Source organism: Budorcas taxicolor, chromosome 11 (genome assembly GCF_023091745.1).
Source record: "Budorcas taxicolor isolate Tak-1 chromosome 11, Takin1.1, whole genome shotgun sequence".
In the NCBI taxonomy this organism is placed as follows: Eukaryota; Metazoa; Chordata; class Mammalia; order Artiodactyla; family Bovidae; genus Budorcas; species Budorcas taxicolor.
Window position 1 is genome coordinate 82181729 of NC_068920.1, and position 19850 is coordinate 82201578.

At 41.6% G+C, this 19850-nt stretch overlaps 1 protein-coding gene across 1 annotated transcript in view; it reads right to left on the bottom strand.

Moving 5' to 3' along the window:
* The window catches only part of SLC8A1 (solute carrier family 8 member A1), a 356874-nt gene that overhangs the window by 37290 nt on the left and 299734 nt on the right, over window positions 1–19850 (bottom strand). Inside the window, exon 9 of the mRNA XM_052648493.1 lies at window positions 6824–7099. Within this exon, the coding sequence (XP_052504453.1) occupies window positions 6824–7099 (276 nt within the window). The remainder of the gene's footprint in view (window positions 1–6823; window positions 7100–19850) is intronic.

Here is a 19850-nt window from a genome sequence, read left to right on the forward strand (position 1 = left end):
GTGATATATATACACTAAAAACAGATAATGAGAACCTACTGTATATAGCACAAGGAACTCTATTCAATGCTCTGTGGTCACCTAAATGGGGCGGAAATTTTAAAAAGAGTCAGGATGTCCACTGACAGATGACTGGATATAGATATGGGACACATATTCAATGGAATATTACTCAGCCACAAAGAGGAACAAATTTGAGTCAGCTGTAGCGAGGTGGATGAACTTGGAGCCTGTTATTCAGAGTGAAGTAAGAAATAGAAAAATTAATATCATATATTAATGCATATATATGGAATCTAGAAAAATGGTACTGATGAACCTTGTAGTGCAGCAATGGAGACACAGATGTAGAGAACAGATGTGTTGACATAGCTGTGGAAGGAGAGGGTGGGGCAAACTGAGAGAGTAGTATTAAAACACATGCATCACCGTATGTAGAACAGATAGCCAGTGGGAATTTGCTGTAGGATTCAGGGAGCTCAACCCTGCTTTGTGATAACCTAGAAGGGTGAGGTGGGGGGAAGTTCAGGATGGAGGGGATATGTGTATATATATAATTATGACTGATTCACATTGTTGTACGGCAGAAACCAACACAACATTGTAAAGCAATTTTCCTTCAATTAAAAAAATGCAGAAGTCTAGAAGTCAAAAAAAGAGCAAATACGTATGTGTGTAACTGATTCACTTTACCACACAGCAGAAGCTAACAAAACGCTGTAAAAGAGCTATACTCCAATCAAACTTTTTTTAAAAAAGCTCTTGTTTCTATACCCCCGTGGTTCATATTTACTAACACTGCCATCAGAGGGCAAAGTGAATGGCTAGTATAGCTACTTTTATATCATGTACACCCTATGGTATTTAAAAGTCTGGAAGTGGTAACTTAAAAATGATAGATGATCTGATATAAAGATTATTTTTAAAAAAGATTTCATGCAGAAAATAGGGCAAAACCTCCAAAATTGTCTATTTCCTTCTCCTTCATGCCTTAAAATCTCTAGGGTAAAATAATTCTTACTTGACAGAACTCAAAGGATAATCATAATACTGGAAGCAAACAGAAGTCAGACAAGGCCAGTGGCCTAGAATACCCAATTTTTAAACTGTTCTGGTCCCCAAAGTAAACAGTCAGTAAAGAGAAGATGAAGTGAGCAGTAGGCAAGCTTTGGGCACAAGCCCAATCAAGATATATGAAGAAAGACCAAGACAGGACTCAGGTTGAGCTACTTGCAACTCATCAACATCTCAGAGATTTCTCTGTAATTAAAGAAGAATGCTTACTTCTATTTGACTTGATTTAAAAGGAGCCAGAGATGAAAGAAAAAGGTTCATATTTGGAATCTGATGTATAAGCTTGTCTTAGTATACCCAAGTTTTACTCAAGTAAAATTACTGTGTGCTAAAAGATTGCCAATTAAAGATGGTCCCTAGTACAAAAAAAGGCTAGGTTCCAAATGTTCCTTCTTAGACATTATCCTTTTGTATTTTGAACCTGTATTTCCAGAGAAGCAGTGTGACATAACATGGTTATGAACTTATGCCTGTCTGCTGCAAAGTGCCTGTTTAGCACTCCACAAAATATACCTAAAGTTTCTAACAGTTCTGGCCTGAGTTCTGGGTCTTGGAAGCAGAGATTATAGGAGAGCAAAGAATGAAGAGATAATATCTTGCTCCTCACAGTTCCCACCATAGTCACAATTATGAACGAGAAAAAATTGTTTCCATTCTGATACGCTTAGTGCTTTGAAATTTACTTTAGCCCCTTCTTACTACAATAGCCTACTCAGATATATCCTATTCTTCAAAAATAAGCTACACTATAGAGACAGTTATTCATCTCCCTTGATTCTAACTTTAATTCTTAACTGTCTCTACAAGCAAGGTGTTATGAAGAAAGCAATCTGACAGACCAATGCATATTCGTGTGAATGGTTGTACATTAATTTATATATACAGCACACATACACAAACACACACACACACAACTGTATTACTTATATGCTAACTAGGAATCATTCTAGGAGCCAGGGATGTAATAGAGAAAAAGAGCAAGGTTTCTGCTCCTATGAAACATTTCCGTGGGGAGAGTAGGCCAAAGATAATACTCAAAAGCAGACTAAAAAATCCAGAAAGTTATAAACACTCAATATCAAAGAGGGTGACATAACACAGGAAAACTAGGTGACTACTTCATATGGCATGGTCAGGGAAGGTCTCTTGAAGAGGTAGTACTTAGGATGAGACATAACTGAAGACAGCCAGTCTTGTGCAAATGAAGGGGAAGAGCATTTTAGACAGCTAGTAAAACCATGAGAAAGAACTGTACTTGGCACATGAAGGACAGTAAAAAGACTATGCTCAGTCATGTGCAACTCTTTGTGACTCCATGGATTGTGGCCTACCGGGCTCCTCTGTCCATGGGATTTTCCAGGCAAGAATATTGGAGTGGGTTGCCACTTCCTTCTCCAGGGGATCGTCCCCATCCAGGGAACTAACCTGGGTATCCTGTATTGCAGGTGGATTCTTTACCAACTGAGCCACCAGGGAAGGCTGAAAAACAGTGGGCAAGGAGGTAAACAGGACAGACAGGCAGGGGCCAAATCACATAGTCTTTGTAAGCCAGAGTGATGCTTTTGAAGTTTATCCTAAGTGAAAGAGAAAGACTGAGACGATTTTAAGGAGAAATGCACTCTGATTTACATCTTAAAGCCATCTCTAGAAGAAGCATGGAGACAGACAGGAGGCTACTCTGGGGGTTAGAGTGAGGAAAAACAGTTGCCTAGACTAGCATGACTATGGGAGAGACAGCTAAGTGGGTCTGATCAATATAGATGGTAGAGGAAAGATTTGCAGGAGTTATGAATAAATTCACTGGGGATGAGGACAAAGGAGTCAGGAACACCTGGGAAGATGATACTGTTTTCCAGAGAAAGGCAAGATCTAGAAAGAATAGGTTTGGGTGAAAGATGAAGCACTTGGGCAGTAGAAATCAACAGTTCTATTTGGTATACGGTGCTTTTCAGCTGTGAATTACACATCCAGTATGGATATAGGAAAGCAGTTGGTATACGAATCTAGAACTCAGGGATAAGTTGAAGCTGGGGATGTACACTTGTTACTCACTGGTGTGTCAATGGTAATTAAGACTTGGAGACTGGGACAATGGCCCAGAGGCTGAGCATGACCAAGAAGAGGGCTGGAGACCCAGCTCTTGTTCACTCCAACATGAGGAGGTGGGAACATATTGTTTTGGAAGCCCCCTTCTTTTCCAGGAAGGCAGCTCTGTGGAAGGGTGAGTCAGGAGAAAACACTCTTCCTCTATGAACAGGTTTGGCTCTTTAAGCTTATACAGGCACACCTGAGGGTTGTCAGGAGTCCTTCTCTGCTGGTAGGTTAATAATAAAATCTCACTACCAGTTGGTATGAAGAAGCTCTGTCTCATCTGCAAAGTCATAAGCTCTTTTTTCCAAGATTTTGAATATGGTAAGAAGATACCATTAATGAGATACATAGATATTTAATTCTACCCTGAGTCAGGAGGACTAGTAGTGAAGCTTTTCAATGCTCAAATGCCATCACAATCTAAGAATCTCAGTCTCACATCAGAGGAGGCAGCAGCTTATCAAACACTAGCCAGGAGCCTTTCTACCGTAGGAAAACTGGTAAGATGTCAGCCTAGAGAAAGAGCTGTGCTCTAGGACCAATACCAACAAATGGTAGGCTGTAAGTAAAAAGAATCAGTTTTTTGCCCATAGCAAATGGGCTTTGTCATTTGGGAAGAATAGCATCTTTTTCCCTCTAAGAAGTCAAGCACTGCTCTGAATCATAAGGACTGAAGGATGAAGTCAGAAATATTGAACAAGATGCTGAATGAACAATTTGCAGTTTTCTGAGGTGGGGGGGAGGGAATGTCTGTTTATATAGATATGATCACGTGAGATTACCTGTGAATATATTGTTTGGGGAGTACACTGCACAGTTAATATTACAGCAAATTATAGGAATTCTCCCATTAACAGAGCAAAGAAATCTGCTTCCCAATCGGAAGAATTTATGGTAATGCAGGAAAACCATTTTGACAACTAATGACTCTGCTGTATCATCCCACAGGCTGTCTCACCTCTTGATACCCCTGCTTGGGTTCTGCACTGGTTTTTAAGCGGCAGGACAAATGACTTCAAGCACTAATGAGTGAAGTCACTCAGTTGTGTCCGATTCTTTGCGACCCCATGGACTGGAGCCTACCACACTCCTCCATCCATGGGATTTTCCAGGCAAGAGTACTGGAGTGGGTTGCCATTTCCTTCTCCAGGGAATCTTCCTGACCCAGGGATTGAACCTAGGTCTCCCGCATTGCAGACAGATGCTTTACTGTCTGAGCCATCAAGCACTAGAGTTTACTGTAATCCACATTCCATGTCACACAAGAAATTTTAATCATACGGCTTCAATAATGTTCAAAAGGGTTCATTCAAATACAAGATACAGAGCCATGTTGGAAGACTGATATATAGCAAAAGGAGCCAGCTTTGAGATATTGATATGAATGAAGAAAAAAAGAAAAACACCCCAAAACATTTTTGGACCCAAGGATTTCATGTAGGAAAGTATTTTTTTTCAATCCCTTTTAAAGTCAGAAATGCATTTGGTAGGCCCTATTGCTGACTTATCAGAAATTCAGGCTAATTTTGAATAACTGTCATGAGATCTAATTTTGCCTTCATTACCATAATTTGCACATATTCTCTTCAAGGGTTAAACCCACGGCCAAGAGTGTGCACCGACTTGGGCACCGTTTCACACAGTGACTTCGCACCCAAGCCTTAAGGAAAGCAGATCCCCTGACGTTTTCCTATAGTAACCTGAGACAGAGCTAGGGCTGAACATAATGCTTAGTTCCCGTGCTTGTGTACATGTTCTCGAAACAAAGCAACTGAAGAATATTTTCATGTTTTCCTCTTGCTTGCTATATTTCTGGTCATTTTTAGAAAAAATTAAAGACCAAATACACATCTATTGGAAAACAGCTGGTTTTAAGGGGGAATCTACTCTTCTGAGGATCAGCAGTCAACAGGAAGAATTTGCACAGCCCTGCTCTCTAAGGTGGGCTTGTAATCGCTCGGCTCCTCCATGAACTCAGCTGGACCCCCAAACCATGCTGGGCCCAGCATGATCAAGACCTTCAAACAGTCAATCAGTTGTGTAACACCAAGTGCTGTGGCTGACCAGTATAAATCTGGACAATTCATCCATCCCTTGTTTCTCAAGGCTGAAGGGTCTGGATTCATACTCATCAGATCATCTTTAGCCATTCAACACCATAATCACAAACTCTGCTTTTTAATGGAATTCCTTCTATGTCCCAGATGCTTTACTAGCTGTATAATTTACAGGCATTTTCCCAGTCCTTACCCTCATTCTGCAAGTTAAGTATGGTTATCCCTAGTTCATAAATGAAAAAACCGAGGCTCAGAGAAGTAATCTATCCATAGTCACGGAGATAATAAATACCTGAGAAGAACAATTAATTATCTCGATCAAGAAATCATGGTTCAACTGTGCTTGTTTTTAGTCTCAAAACCCAAAAGTCAGGTTGCCAACTATGTCAAGTGTTAGTAGAAGTCACAGCATTTTTATCAAGGCTCTGGCAAGTGCTGAAAGTGGGAAGGGAATAGCTATATCTCCCCGCTAGTCCTGCCTTTTCCCAAGCCCACTGCAACTCTTGTCACTGACTTTCTGTCGATAGAGATACAAGTCTTGTTACTCTCAGTTGAGGCTGGAACTCTGTCAAGATGTCAACCAGTGCTGGCGAGTGGGTCCAGAACCTGAGTTATAATAAACTCTGATGTGTTGATATATACCTGTGAATCACCTGTGAGCTTAACATACATTTTGGGCCCTTCTTTAGACCCTCCGATTTCATGGCTCTCGGGCACTTGCATTTTTTAATCAAGCTCTAAGGTAATTTTGATGCCCAACAAAGTTTGAAAATTATTGCTCTCAAAGTAATGTTCAGGAGAAGGCTATCTTACTTAGAAGAGTGAGTATACATAATGAGCTATAGCTGTAGATTGGAAGAAAAATTCAGCTTATAGGAACGCATGAAGGGATGTTCATCTGGTCTGCTCAAACTCTGGTCAGGATGACTTTTTCCTTGTTTTCATGTTAATTTTTTATTTACTCCCATTAATATTTGGGTCAAGAGAATATTGTATCAGGTCTTAAATGTTTATATTCATAGCTCAGTCAGTAAAGAATCTGCCTGCAATGTGGGAGACCTGGGTTTGATTCCTGGCTTGGGAAGATCCCTGGGAGAAGGAAATGGCAACCCACTCCAGCGCTCTTGCCTGCAGAATCCCATGGACAAAGAAACCTAGCAGCGTACAGTCCACGTGTTCGGAAGAGTCGGACATGACTTAGTGGGTAAACCACCCAACAAAATAGTGAGTGCTTCTTGACTAAATACATAGAAGACAGAAATTTTGTTCTTAAGGATGATTCTGCAGCTGTGTTTTCCAAAGTTCTAATTGTAATAGGAAGCTGACCTATCAATCTAGCCATCAAATCAGTCTGCTCTCTCTGGGCAGGCAGGCAGGCCCTCTGGGAACGCTACCCTGTCAGCATGAGGACACTGACCAGCTTTCTAACCTTGAGAAACGCCATGACAATATTCTGGCAGTGACATCATGCATAGCTTTGGGCTTTTGTCTTTCATCAGCTGGGTTTGTTAGCACAGCCCTTGAAACTGCAGAAACAAAAAGGTCAAGAAGGTGAAAGGGCTTCCATTTCTGAGGCAATCACATAGGCATGTATTCCCTACCTGGCACTGAGGTCCCAAGCGCGACGAACACCACCGCGGTCACAGAATCCTTCAGGCCAATGGTGCAGCCGAAGTGGGAAGCGAGGTCTCCAATGAAAGCCGTCAGTATGCCGATCATGAGGATGGAGACGATGAAACACGCCCAGCCGTTCCAGTACTCTGTCGGGGGGACAAAGGCGAAGAGGACCTTCCAGAACACAGTCAGAAAGTGCATCACGTAGTCAAAACAGGAGGGCAGCTTCTCCTCCCCACATTCGTCGTCATCGTCATCTTCCCCTAGAGAGAAAGAGATGGAGGATATTCCATCAAAACCTGTGCTCTCAGCTTCCCTTCTCTCCTACTTTCTCCTTCCTAGGCGTTTTAGCCCTTGCCTGAGAGGTGGGTGAAGCTTTGGGTTTTCCAATAGCCAGTCATAATCAACCAAATAATTATTAAGGTACTGACATACTTCAGGGAACAACAGCAAAAACTTAAGCCCCAACCAGTTCCAGTGATACGCAAACAACACACACTTTCTACTCCCATGTCACCTCCAGTGAGACTTGTCATTTCATAGAAATGAAAAGGATTTCTCCCCCAAACCAGGAAAGTCATGTCCAGGCCTGGAAAGAAGCCTCTTTTAATGAAAAGATAACTGACGATTCTTCTACCAGGATTCTTTCTTTCCAGCTTGGAGTCTGGCTCTGGGGATTCATGGCTACATGATCTCATACAGGACCATGTTCTAACAGAGCCCTCTGAGCCCTGCATATTTCTCCAGCTTCACCTCCTGCAGCTACTTCAAACTCAAACTTCATCCCGGCCAAATGGAACTATTCACATTAAAAAATAAAAACCTGTATGTGATGTACTTTCTCCTACTTTTATTCTTTAGAACCAAATGTGCTTGGAATGGGAGAAGGAAATAGCAACCTACTCTAGTATTCTTGCCTGGAGAATCCTAGGGACAGAGGAGCCTGATGGGCTGCTGTCTGTGGGGTCGCACAGAGGCGGACACAACTGAAGCAACTTAGCAACAGCAGTGTTTGGCATATCCTAACCCCTCTCTCTTTCTTCTTTAAAACATCACTGCCTCTGTGAAACTTTCCCTGCCCCCTGCCCCCTGCCCCCTCTCCCTCTGGCCATGCTGGGAACTTCTCAAAGCTTCCAGAGCCCCCCAACGCTGGTAACACTGGATCACTGGTTCTCAAAGTGTGGTCCCAGAAGAGTAGCAGCAGCATCAAAAAATTTTTTTAGAAATGCAAATTCCTGGCCCCACTGAAATAAAAAACTAGTGAGGGGGTGAAGGGGGGAGGTGTCTGAACAAGTCATCCAGGTGATTCCTGCACATGCTCAGTTTGAGAACCAGTCTCTAGATTGTACCTGTTCCTTCCTCCATTGTGACTGTGAACTTGTTAAGGGCAGGAATGTGTTCATTTTTGTGTCTTTAGTGTTTGATCTCATCTCCAGCATATGCAGTAAGCTGGCTAAGTTAAATGAATGTGTGTTTGGATTCCTACTGACTCAATTTAAGTTCTTAATTACATAATGGATACATTCATACCAATTTTGCCAATTATGTCACATGATACTATCAATGCATAAAATCAAGTATCAAATAATCCTACCAAGAAATTCAAAGCTTACTCTTTAAAGAATTCAGGAAAACAATAATAGTGCTTTAACGGAGACTTCATTTACAATGTGATATTGTGAAATAGCTGTATCATCACCGACTCAACTGACATGAGTTTGAGCAAACTCCGGGAGATAGTGGAGGACAGAAGAGCTTACTGTGCTGCAGTCCATTGGGTCACAAAGAATCAGACATGACTTAGCAAACGAACAGCAACAACATAGGGATATAATCCCCAATCACATATTTTCAACTCTTCTTGAATGTCAACTCATCCTGAAGTAGGGGCTAATAAATATTTCTGTATTTTGTGGCCACTTTGGAAAGAACTCCTGAGACTGTTTTGCCACCACCACCTCCCAAAATCTTGTCATCAGGGATCCACTGTTCTTCCAACTCATGCAGCTGGCAGCAGGTAGGGTGGCCACACTTCGGCAAGATCTGAGATTGTCAGCATAGGGGCCAATGTGTGTGCCCTTCTCGAGACTCTCTGTGGAGAGGCCATCTGAGGCAGCTCATAATTGGGAAAGCCTCTTAAAGCAGAGGAGCTTTGAAAGAAAAGTGGCTCTCACAAAACTCGAGGCGTGTCTGGATTTGTCATCTGTCATCTTACAGGACGAGAAAAGAGGCAGTGGGTCACTCTTCAGTAAGAACAAGGTCAGAAATGATTATGCAGACGCACTTCGGGCATCCGCAGAAAAAGTAGCCCGGTCTGGGGCTTTGGAAGCTCTGGAGTAAGGCTCTCAGGAAGAAGCCCCCAGCAGATGGATGGAATCAACTTTGGAGACTAACTAGGACTTGACTCGGCCATAGATGGAAAAATGTGAGACTCAGTAGAGGGACAAAGTATGGATGACCATGTTAAAGTAAGTGACCAAGGAGGCCATTTGGCCATTACACTAGGGTGACTTTAATGCCTAAGGGATCAATGTAAGCAAGAGGCAAAAAAACCTCAGCCAGAGGCAATTCCTATACCTACACTAGTATCGAAGAAAATGAAATTGAGGAGCCACCAATCTCAAATAGCCAACTGTCACAAGTAGGCAGCTGCTTAAGCTAGAGCCAATTGGACAATCTTCTTGCTTCTTGTGAATCCATGTTTGGTCAAATAAGGTCTTAAAAGCTTTCAGTGTGCCTCAGTTTATCTTTTAACAACCATTTGTACAGCAGTGCTTATGCTGTATGGTTTTTATTACATTTTTAATATCTCTCTTGCCTGGAAGCTGAAGATGTTTTTAAGTAAAAGCACATGTTATGGGCTGAACTGCGTCTCCTCCAGACTCAGCCCGACTCCCAGTACCTAAGAATATAACTGTATTTGGAGAGAGGGGCTTAAAGAGATGGGCTGTTAGGGTGACCCCTAAACCAATCTGACTGGTGTCCTTGTAAGGGGGAACTGGGATACACAGAGAGACAGCAGGGGCTCATGCACATGGAGGAACAACCACGTGAGCATTCCTTCTCCCAAGTCAAGAAAAGAAGCTTCGGGAGAAGCTGAACCTATCAAAACCAAGATATTGACCTTTATCCTCCACAACTGAGAATACACATTTCTATTGTGTAAGCTACAGCCTGGGGTGTTTTGTTATGGCAGTCCTAGCAAACTATAGAGCCCCTTTGGAAGCATCCTGTATCACAGCCCTGACAGGTAGGAACAGCCACTCAGTGTTTTGATTACCTACTCCTTTCTTGTTTCCTTTTCCATTTCTTCTTTTTTCCTACTGTTACTGAACCAGGTTCATTTTGCCCTAAGAACAGTAAGGCAAACCACTGAGAGGCTGAAGTTTGCAGTAAAGGGAGGGTTTATTCCCAAGGCAGCCAAGTGAGGAGACAGGACGACAAATCTCAAAGCCGCCTTTTGAAAGTGGAGGGTTTGGATATTTACAGGATGACGAATAAAGAAAAAGGTGGTCTGGGACATGGGGAGCACGGGGAAAGGTGATCGGACAAAGATGCAGTAATCTTGGTTCTGCACAGGCATAATGCTCAAAAGGTCACTGCGTGGGCACTCACGCATGCCCAATTGGAGGGTCAGTGGTCCCATCCAGTGTTCACCAGGTCAGTTCCAACTAGACACAGCCTAAAACATCTCAGGCAAGCATCTATTGTTTAAGCTATTTGGAGAACTTGCAAGTCATAAAATAACCTTGATTAGTGAAGGCAAGTGAAATGGATTTGACTTTCAGTTCCATTTCATTTCACTTTTCTTCCCATTTCCCTCTTACCCTCCACTTGAGTTTCAGGTGAAACTCACTGCAAGAGTTGCAGTTGTCAGGTCTTATTTGAGGGGGCCAGGAAAAAGAAGACCATGTTAATACTTTCTCTACCTCTTCTCCTCCCTACTACCCAATCTAAAGTTCCGGTGGGAGGGGGGGCTCTGCATGTACCTAGCAAAGCTCAGAAAAAGCACTAGACCTTTTAGTTATATTTTGTATCTGATTCTTCAAAATTTCTATATTTGTAAAGATTTTATGATTTTATAGGGAATATGATTCCCAGGCGGTACGAATGGTCAAGAACTCACCTGCCAATGCAGAAGACATAAGAGATAAAGGTTTGATTCCTGGGTTGGGAAGACCTCTTGGTGGAGGGCATGGCAATCCTCCCCAGTATTCTTGCCAGGAGAGTTCCATGGAGAGAGGAACTTGGCAGGCATAGGGTTGCAAACAGTCGGACATGACGGAAGCAACTTATTATGCTCACATCATGCATGCATGATTAAAACAGTTTGAAAAACACTAGATTTTAATCAATCATTCATTGAAACACAGATCATTCTGCCTCTAACTCTACGGAGTTAATTTCGGGTGTCTAAGTCTCATATTGTGAAGATGAAAAGAAAACAAATAATGAAGCTTCTCATAAGAAATGACACTTATAAATCAAGAGCAGATATTATATTTGTCTTCAAGATGGAAATAATAACACCATTCCCAGGAGGGATGTGCAAGGGAATAATTAGATCTTCTCTGCAAAATGTTTGAGGATATTTCAAGGTAATGATTATCATGGTCATGATCATTATTTCCCTCCACTTAGTATTGTTATGGTGTTTCCCTGTCGTTATCTAATTGCTTAGTCAAGGTGCTGGGTCCTAAGGTGACATTCTAGGCTTTTAAAAACAAAATCTGATATTGCCCTCTGGAATTAACTTTATGACCTGTAAGTTTGCAATGCAAAATGTGTGTGTGTGTGTGTGTGTGTGTGTGTGTGTGATAGAGACAGAGAGAATTTCCTTCTGTAGGTTTCCAGCATTATAGGAACTCTTAAATATTTTAATGCTTAAGTCTGGACTGGGAGGTCCATCTGTTTTATTGCATTTGAAAGTAGAAGTGGCTTCCCATCCTTTTTCCTGGGATCTCACTGCTCTTTATAAATTTTAATCTCCAACTTAGATGTCATTTAAATATTAAAAATTACCCCTGACTGCCATGTATGATGCACAATCACCCTGTATTGCAGAAGGACAAAGAAATATTGTGTTCATTCATCAGCATCTGTATTATACTTAAAAGTGCGCACCTTACAAAGAGCAGTGGAGCATTTTAAAAAAAAAAGCACCTGGAACATCTCTTATGTGATGGCAAAGATGACAATAATTTGCTGTTTCTGTATGTTTGCCCGCTTAGCGTTACCAGACGCTAGGTAATTTTTCCGAGTTTCTCTTCTGCATTAGCAATGGAACAGGCAGGTTGGTTGGTTTCCTTTTATAGAATTCCAAGCAAAGGGTCCTCTTATCTCAGAACCCTTCTTTTCAGCTTTATGGACTTCACTAATGGGAAGATAACAAACAAGCTGTATTTCATTAATCCTTCCCATGGCCTTTTAAGTGGTTTCCTTGATACATGTTGGACTTCCTAAATATAACTACAAAAATAGCCAAATCATTAAAACTACAGAGAGTGGAGAGAGCTGACTTCAACTATTGATATAATAGTACTTCCCCTGGCCCTGCTCTGTAGCATGAGAACTTGATCATGAAAGGCAACCCCTGGACATTATACAACTGCACATTTTATAGCATCTAAAGTAAACCAGGTAGAGACTTCCCTGGCAGTCCAGTGGCTAAGACTCTGCACTCCCAGTGCATGGGACCCAGGTTCAATCCCTGGTCAGGGGGCTAGATCCCACATACTGCAACTTAAAGATCCTGCATGCCACAGCTAAAAATCCCTCATGCCACAACTTAGACCCAACACAGCCAAATAAATAAACAAATATTTAAGAACAAAGCAAGCCAGGTGTTAATTTGTATCCTTCTATAAGCATCACTGCGAACAAAGTTAGTGGAGGTGATGGAATTCCAGTTGAGCTATTTCAAATCCTGAAAGATGATGCTGTGAAAGTGCTGCACTCAATGTGCTAGCAAATTTGGAAAACTCAGCAGTGACCACAGGACTGGAAAAGGTCAGTTTTCATTCCAATCCCAAAGAAAGGCAATGCCAAAGAATGCTCAAACTACCGCACAATTGCACTCATCTCACACGCTAGTAAAGTAATGCTCAAAATTCTCCAAGCCAGGCTTCAGCAATATGTGAACCGTGAACTTCCAGATGTTCAAGTTGGTTTTAGAAAAGGCAGAGGAACCAGAGATCAAATTGCTAACATCTGCTGGATCATCGAAAAAGCAAGAGAGTTCCAGAGAAACATCTATTTATGCTTTATTGACTATGCCAAAGCCTTTGACTCTGTGGATCACAATAAACTGGAAAATTCTGAAAGAGATGGGAATACCAGACCACCTGACCTGCCTCTTGAGAAACCTGTATGCGGGTCAGGAAGCAACAGTTAGAACTGGACATGGAACAACAGACTGGTTCCAAATAGGAAAAGGAGTATGTCAAGGCTGTATATTGTCACCCTGCTTATTTAACTTATATGCAGAGTACATCATGAGAAATGCGGGCTGGAGGAAGTACAGGCTGGAATCAAGATTGCCGGGAGAAATATCAATAACCTCAGATATGCAGATGACACCACCCTTATGGCAGAAAGTGAAGAGGAACTAAAAAGCCTCTTGATGAAAGTGAAAGAGGAGAGTGAAAAAGTTGGCTTCAAGCTCAACATTCAGAAAACTAAGATCATGGCATCTGGTCCCATCACTTCATGGGAAATAGATGGGGAAACAGTGGAAACAGTGTCAGACTTTATTTTGGGGGGCTCCAAAATCACAGCAGATGGTGATTGCAGCCATGAAATTAAAAGACGCTTACTCCTTGGAAGGAAAGTTATGACCAACCCAGATAGCATATTCAAAAGCAGAGACATTACTTTGCCAACAAAGGTCCATCTAGTCAAGGCTATGGTTTTTCCAGTGGTCATGTATGGATGCGAGAGTTGGACTGTGAAGAAAGCTGAGTGCCGAAGAATTAATGCTTTTGAACTGTGGTGTTAGAGGAGACTCCTGCAAGTCCCTTGGACTGCAAGGAGATCCAACCTGTTCATTCTAAAAGAGATCAGTCCTGGGTGTTCTTTGGAAGGAATGATGCTAAAGCTGAAACTCCAATACTTTGGCCACCTCATGCGAAGAGTTGACTCATTGGAAAAGACTCTGATGCTGGGAGGGATTGGGGGCAGGAAGAGAAGGGGACGACAGAGGATGAGATGGCTGGATGGCATTACCGACTGAATGGACATGAGTTTGGGTGAACTCCGGGAGTTCGTGATGAACAGGGAGGCCCGGTGTGCTGCAATTCATGGGGTCACAAAGAGTCGGACACGACTGAGCGACTGAACTGAACTGTAGTGATAAGGCACTCGAGGTCTGGGCTCAGGGAGAACTTGGAAAACCAGAAATAGAGGCTGCTGCTAGGTGCTGTGGACATTTGGTTCAGAGGATTCAGAAGACTTAAATCAATTTCTGGTTCTGATAGCTTGTTTTGGGGCAAGACGCTTGACCATCCTGGGCCCCAATTACTCTTCAGTCAGATAAGTTTCTAAACTCCCACATCACAGTGCTGCTGTGAGGACAGAGAGGAAATGCCCAAGTCCTTTGTAAAACTGCAAACCCCTTTACAGACCGGTGTGTCATCTTCCACCTTCTGCCTTGTCAGAAGAAAGGCAGTAAATCAATAGGATCTGAGTACACCAATTGCACAGAATCCATATTCTATTTGAATGAGCTGTTATCACTGCAGCTTCCCTGAGTGGCTTGGTTTTAAGAAAAAAAAAAAAAAGGCAGAACAGAGGGAGAGAACATAATGGGGTGTCTACTAAATGTCATACATTGAGCTAATTTTTTTCACAAACCCGATCTTAGTTAATCCCTACAATAACCCTGTGAGGTAGGCATCATTAATCCCATCGTACAGATGAAGAGGCTAAAGCTTAGAGACTTTAAGTGACTTTTCTAAAATAATGACACAGTCAGTAAGTGGCTGAGTTGGGATTTGATCTCACAGCCCATGGAACATTTTACTTCCCATGATGTCTTGCTGAAGCAACTTGAGGAATGCAGCACTGATCATTGTACACTGATTCAAAGTCTAAATCTGAGAATTATTCTAATGCCCCGTGCTATAGAATGTAATGTTGCCTTTTTGTAGGAATGCAAAAATGATGTTGCATCATCAGTAATGTTTGTATTCTCATTTACTTTCTAGATATGATGTGCTCTTGGCAGAGTCAGCCATATGTTCTTTCTTGAACTCCTGGGGACTAACTAAACCCAGGAGACAAGACAATCAAGTAAGGGAGAGCATCACGGTTATGGCTGATTTTGAATATCTAGAGTAGAGCAAGTTATTTTCATTTCTAGTTGTCAAAGGCCAACTATCTGTATCAAACATCCCAGTTTGCATCCAGCTCTTCATCTAGAATTTGGGAAACTGGCCTAAATTATTACAAATTTGTAATGGAAAGCAGTTTAGAGAACCTCTACTGTTGTTAACCTGACAAAATGTTTGACTTTCAGAGTCTTCTAGATATTATTTATTTATAATTAGTCCATTTTTATTTTGCAAGACTATCTTCCAATATGAGAATAATGAGAATGATCAGAATGCTTTCTGGGAGTATGACATGATTGATTTAGGATGACATTTGTGGCCAATCACACTGCCTTCCATGCAATCTTGTAAGCGGTAAGTGTTCCTCAGCAGCCCCATGTAATATACAAATCAATAACTGTGAATATAGATCACTAAAGTGGTTTTCTTCATTGTACAGACATTGTTTGAGCATAATTTCTTTCTGAAATTTTGTCTTTTTTCCCAACTGTGGCTGATTTGATTTTATGTCTCTTTAGTTTCCGAGCACAAAGATTTGCTGCCTTCAAACAAATTAAAAAGCTAATTTATTACTGAATGGACTTTCTCTTCCATAGCTATTACTTTTTTTTTTTTGCAACCTGATATACAATGATTATAAATCAAGTTCTACCCATCTGGTGTATAATTCTATTTCTCTTATTCAAAGCTTCTTACAGAATTATTAACTATTAAAAATGAAAGAAACCTTAGCAATCAGCTAATTTACCCCCTTTTAATTTTAAGAGAACAAACAGAACTGATTCAACTGATGAATTTTTGCTCTCTTTTCTCATCTCTCTCTCTCTCTCTCTCTCTCTGTTATATGTAAGAACTTGGTTTTTACTGTGGTTTTTTACTGTCTTGCACATTCAGTGATCCAAAAACCTCTTTTTCCTCTTTCCCATTTTATGAGTATAAATTATTTCTCCCCTTCATGGATTACAACTTTGTTGTGGGGAAGGGGCTTGTGTAACTCAATGAAGTGATGAGCCATGCAGGGTCACTCAAGATGGATGCATCACAGTGGAGTGTTCTGACAAAATGTGGTCCACTGGAGAAGGAAATACAACCCACTCCAGTAGTCTTGCCTGGAAAACCCCACGGACAGTTTGAAAAGGTAAACAGATATCACACTGGAAGGTAAGCTCCCCCAGTTCAAAAGGTATCCAATATGCTACTGAGGAAGAGCAGAGGGTAATTGCTAATAGCCTTGGTAAGAATAAAGCAGCTGAGTCAAAGGAGAAACGATGCTCAGCTATGGATGTATCTGGTGGTGAAAGTAAAGTCTGATGATGTAACGAATAATATTGCATAGGAACCTGGAACGTTAGGTCCATGAATCAAGGTAAATCGCACATGGTCAAGCATGAGATGGCAAGAGTGAACACTGACATAATAGGAATCAGTGAACTAGAATGGATGGGAATGGAAGTATTTAATTCAAATGACTGTCATACCTACTATTGCGGGCAAGAATCCCTTAGAAGAAATGGACTAGCCCCCAAAGTCAACAAAAGAATCTGAAATGCAGTACTTGGGTACAATCTCAAAAATGACAGAATGATCTTGGTTAATTTCCAAGGTAAACCAGTCAATATCACAGTAATCCAAGTCTATGCCCCTACTGCTGATGCAGAAGAAGCTGAACAGTTCTATGAAGACCTTCTAGAACTAACACAAAAAAGGATGTCCTTTTTATCATAGGGGATTGGAATGCAGAAGAAGTCAAGTGTGCTAGTTGCTCAGTCAAGTCTGACTCTTTGTGACGCCATGAACAGTAGCCCACCAGGCTCCTCTGTCCATGGGATTTCCCAGGCAAGAACACTGGAGTAGGTTGCCATTTCCTTCTCCAGGGGATCTTCCCAACCCAGGAATTGAACCTGGGTCTCCTGTATTGCAGGCAAATTCTTTACCATCTGAGCCACTAGGGAAGCCCAAGAAGTCAAGAGATAACCAGAATAACAAGCAAGTTTGGTCTTGGTGTACAAAATGAAGACGGGCAAAGACTAACAGAATTGTGTTAAGAGAACATGCTGGTTATAGCAAACACCCTTTTCCATAAACACAAGAAATGACTCTACACATGGACATTACCTACCAAATGGTCAATACCAAAATCAGATTGATTATATTCTTTGCAGCCAAAGATAGAGAATCTCTATACAGTCCGCAAAAATAAGACCTGGAGCTGACTGTGGCTCAGATCATGAACTCCTTATTGCCAAATTCAGACTTAAATTTAAGAAAGTAAGGAAAACCACTAGGTCATTCAGGTACAACCTAAGTCAAATACCTTATGATTACAGAGTGGAGATCATAAATAGATTCAAGGGATTAGATCTGGTAGATAGAATGCCTGAGGTACTATGAAGAGAGGTGTGTAACACTGTACAGCAGGCAGGGACCAAAACCATTTCTAAGAAAAATAAATGCAACAAAGCAAAGTGGTTGTCTGAGGAGTCTTTACAAATAGCTGAGGAAAGAAGAGAAGTGAAAGGCAAGGGAGAAAGGGAAAGATATACACAACTGAATGCAGAGTTCCAGAAAAATAGCAAGGAGAGACAAGAAGGCCTTCTTAAATGAACAATGCAAAGAAAAAATGGGAAAGACTAGAGATCATTTCAAGAAAACTAGAGATATCAAGGAAATATTTTATGGAAGAATGGGCATGATAAAGGACAGAAAGAGTAAGGACCTAACAGAGCAGAAGAGATTAAGAAGAGGTGGCAAGAATACACAGAGGAACTATACAAGAAAGGTCTTAATGACCCAGATAACCTGATGGTGTGGTCACTCATCTAGACCCAGATACTCTGGAGTGTGAAGTCAAGTAGGCCTAAGGATACATTGTGTGTGTGTGTGTGTGTGTGTGCATGCTAAGTTGCTTCAGTTGTGTTTGACTCTCTAGGACTCCAGGGACTGTAGCCTGCCAAGCTCCTCTCTCCATGTAATTATCCAGGGAAGAATACTGGAGTGGGCTGCCATTCCCTCCTTCAGAGGATCTTCCAGACCCAGAGATCAACCCTGCATCACTTATGTCTCCTACATTGGCAGGCAGGTTCTATACCAATAGCGCCACCTGGGAAGCCTCTCTATGAATAAAGCTAGTGGAGGTGATGGAATTACAGCTGAGCTATTTCAAATCCTGAAAGATGATGCTGTGAAAGTGCTGCACTCAATATGCCAGCAATTTGAAAAACTAAGCAGTGGCCACAGGACTGGAAAAGGCAGTTTTCATTCCAATCCCAGAGAAGGGCAATGCCAAGAAAGACCAAACTACCAGATAACTGTGCTCATTTCACAAGCTAGCAAGGCTATGCTCAAAATCCTTCAAGCTAGGTTTCAGCAGTATTTGAACCAAGAACTTCCAGATGTATAAGCTGGGTTTTAAAGAGACAGAGAAACCAGAGATCAAACTGTCACCAGCTGTTGGATCATGGAGAAAGCAAAGGAATTCCAGAAAAAACATCTATTTCTGTTTCATTGACTATGCTGAAGCCTTTGATTGTGTGGGTCACAACAAACTGAGGAAAATTCTTAGAAATGGAAGTACCAGACCACCTTACTTGTCTCCTGAGAAACCTTTACATGGGTCAAGAAGCAATAGTTAGACCCAGATATGGAACAACTGAATGGTTCAAAATTGGGAAATGAGTACAAGGCTGTATCTTGTCATCCTGCTTATTTAACTTATATGCAGAGTACATCATGCGAAATGCCAGACTGGACGAATCACAAGCTGGAATCAAGTTTATCAGGAGAAATATCAACAAACTCAGATATGCACATGCTACCACTCTAGTGGCAGAAAGTGAAGAGGAACTAAAGAGGCTCTTGATGAGGGCGAAAGAGGAGAGAGAAGAATCTGGCTTGAAACTCCACATTCAAAATCTAAGATCATGGCATCCAGTCTCATCACTTCATGGCAAGTAGAAGGGAAGAAAGTGGAAGCAGTGACAAATTTTATTTTCTTAGGCTCCAAAATCACTGCAGATAGTAACTGCAGCTGTGAAATTAAAAGATGCTTGCTCCCTGGAAGAAAAACTATTACAAACCTAGACAGTCTATTAAAAAGCAGAGACATCACTTTGCCAAAAAGGTCCATATAGTCAAAGCTATGATTTCTCCAATAGTCATGTATGGACCAGTCAGAGCTGGTCCAAGGCTGAGCACCGAAGAATTGATAGTTTCAGATTGTGGTGCTGGAGAAGACTGTTGAGAGTCCTTGGGCAGCAAGGAGAGCAAATCAGTCAATCCTAAAGGAAATCAACCCTGAATATTCACTGGAAGGACTGATGCTGAAGCTGAAGCTCCAATACTTTGGCCATCTGATGAGAAGAGCTGATTCACTGGAAAAGATCCTGATGCTGGGAAAGACTGAAGGTCAAAGAGAAGGGAATGGCAGAGAATGAGATGGTTAGATAGGGTCACTGACTCAATGGACATGAATTTGAATAAACTCTGGGAGAATAGTGGAGGGCAGAGGAGCCTGGAGTGTGACATTCCACGGGGTCACCGAGTTGAACATGACTTAGCGACTGAACAATATCAACAATAACTTACTTCTAGTGAGAAAACATATATCCATCTTTTCTACACATAACAGATTCTATATGCTACTAAATTCAGTAGCCTGAAGATTCAATTCCAAAAAGAATTACCT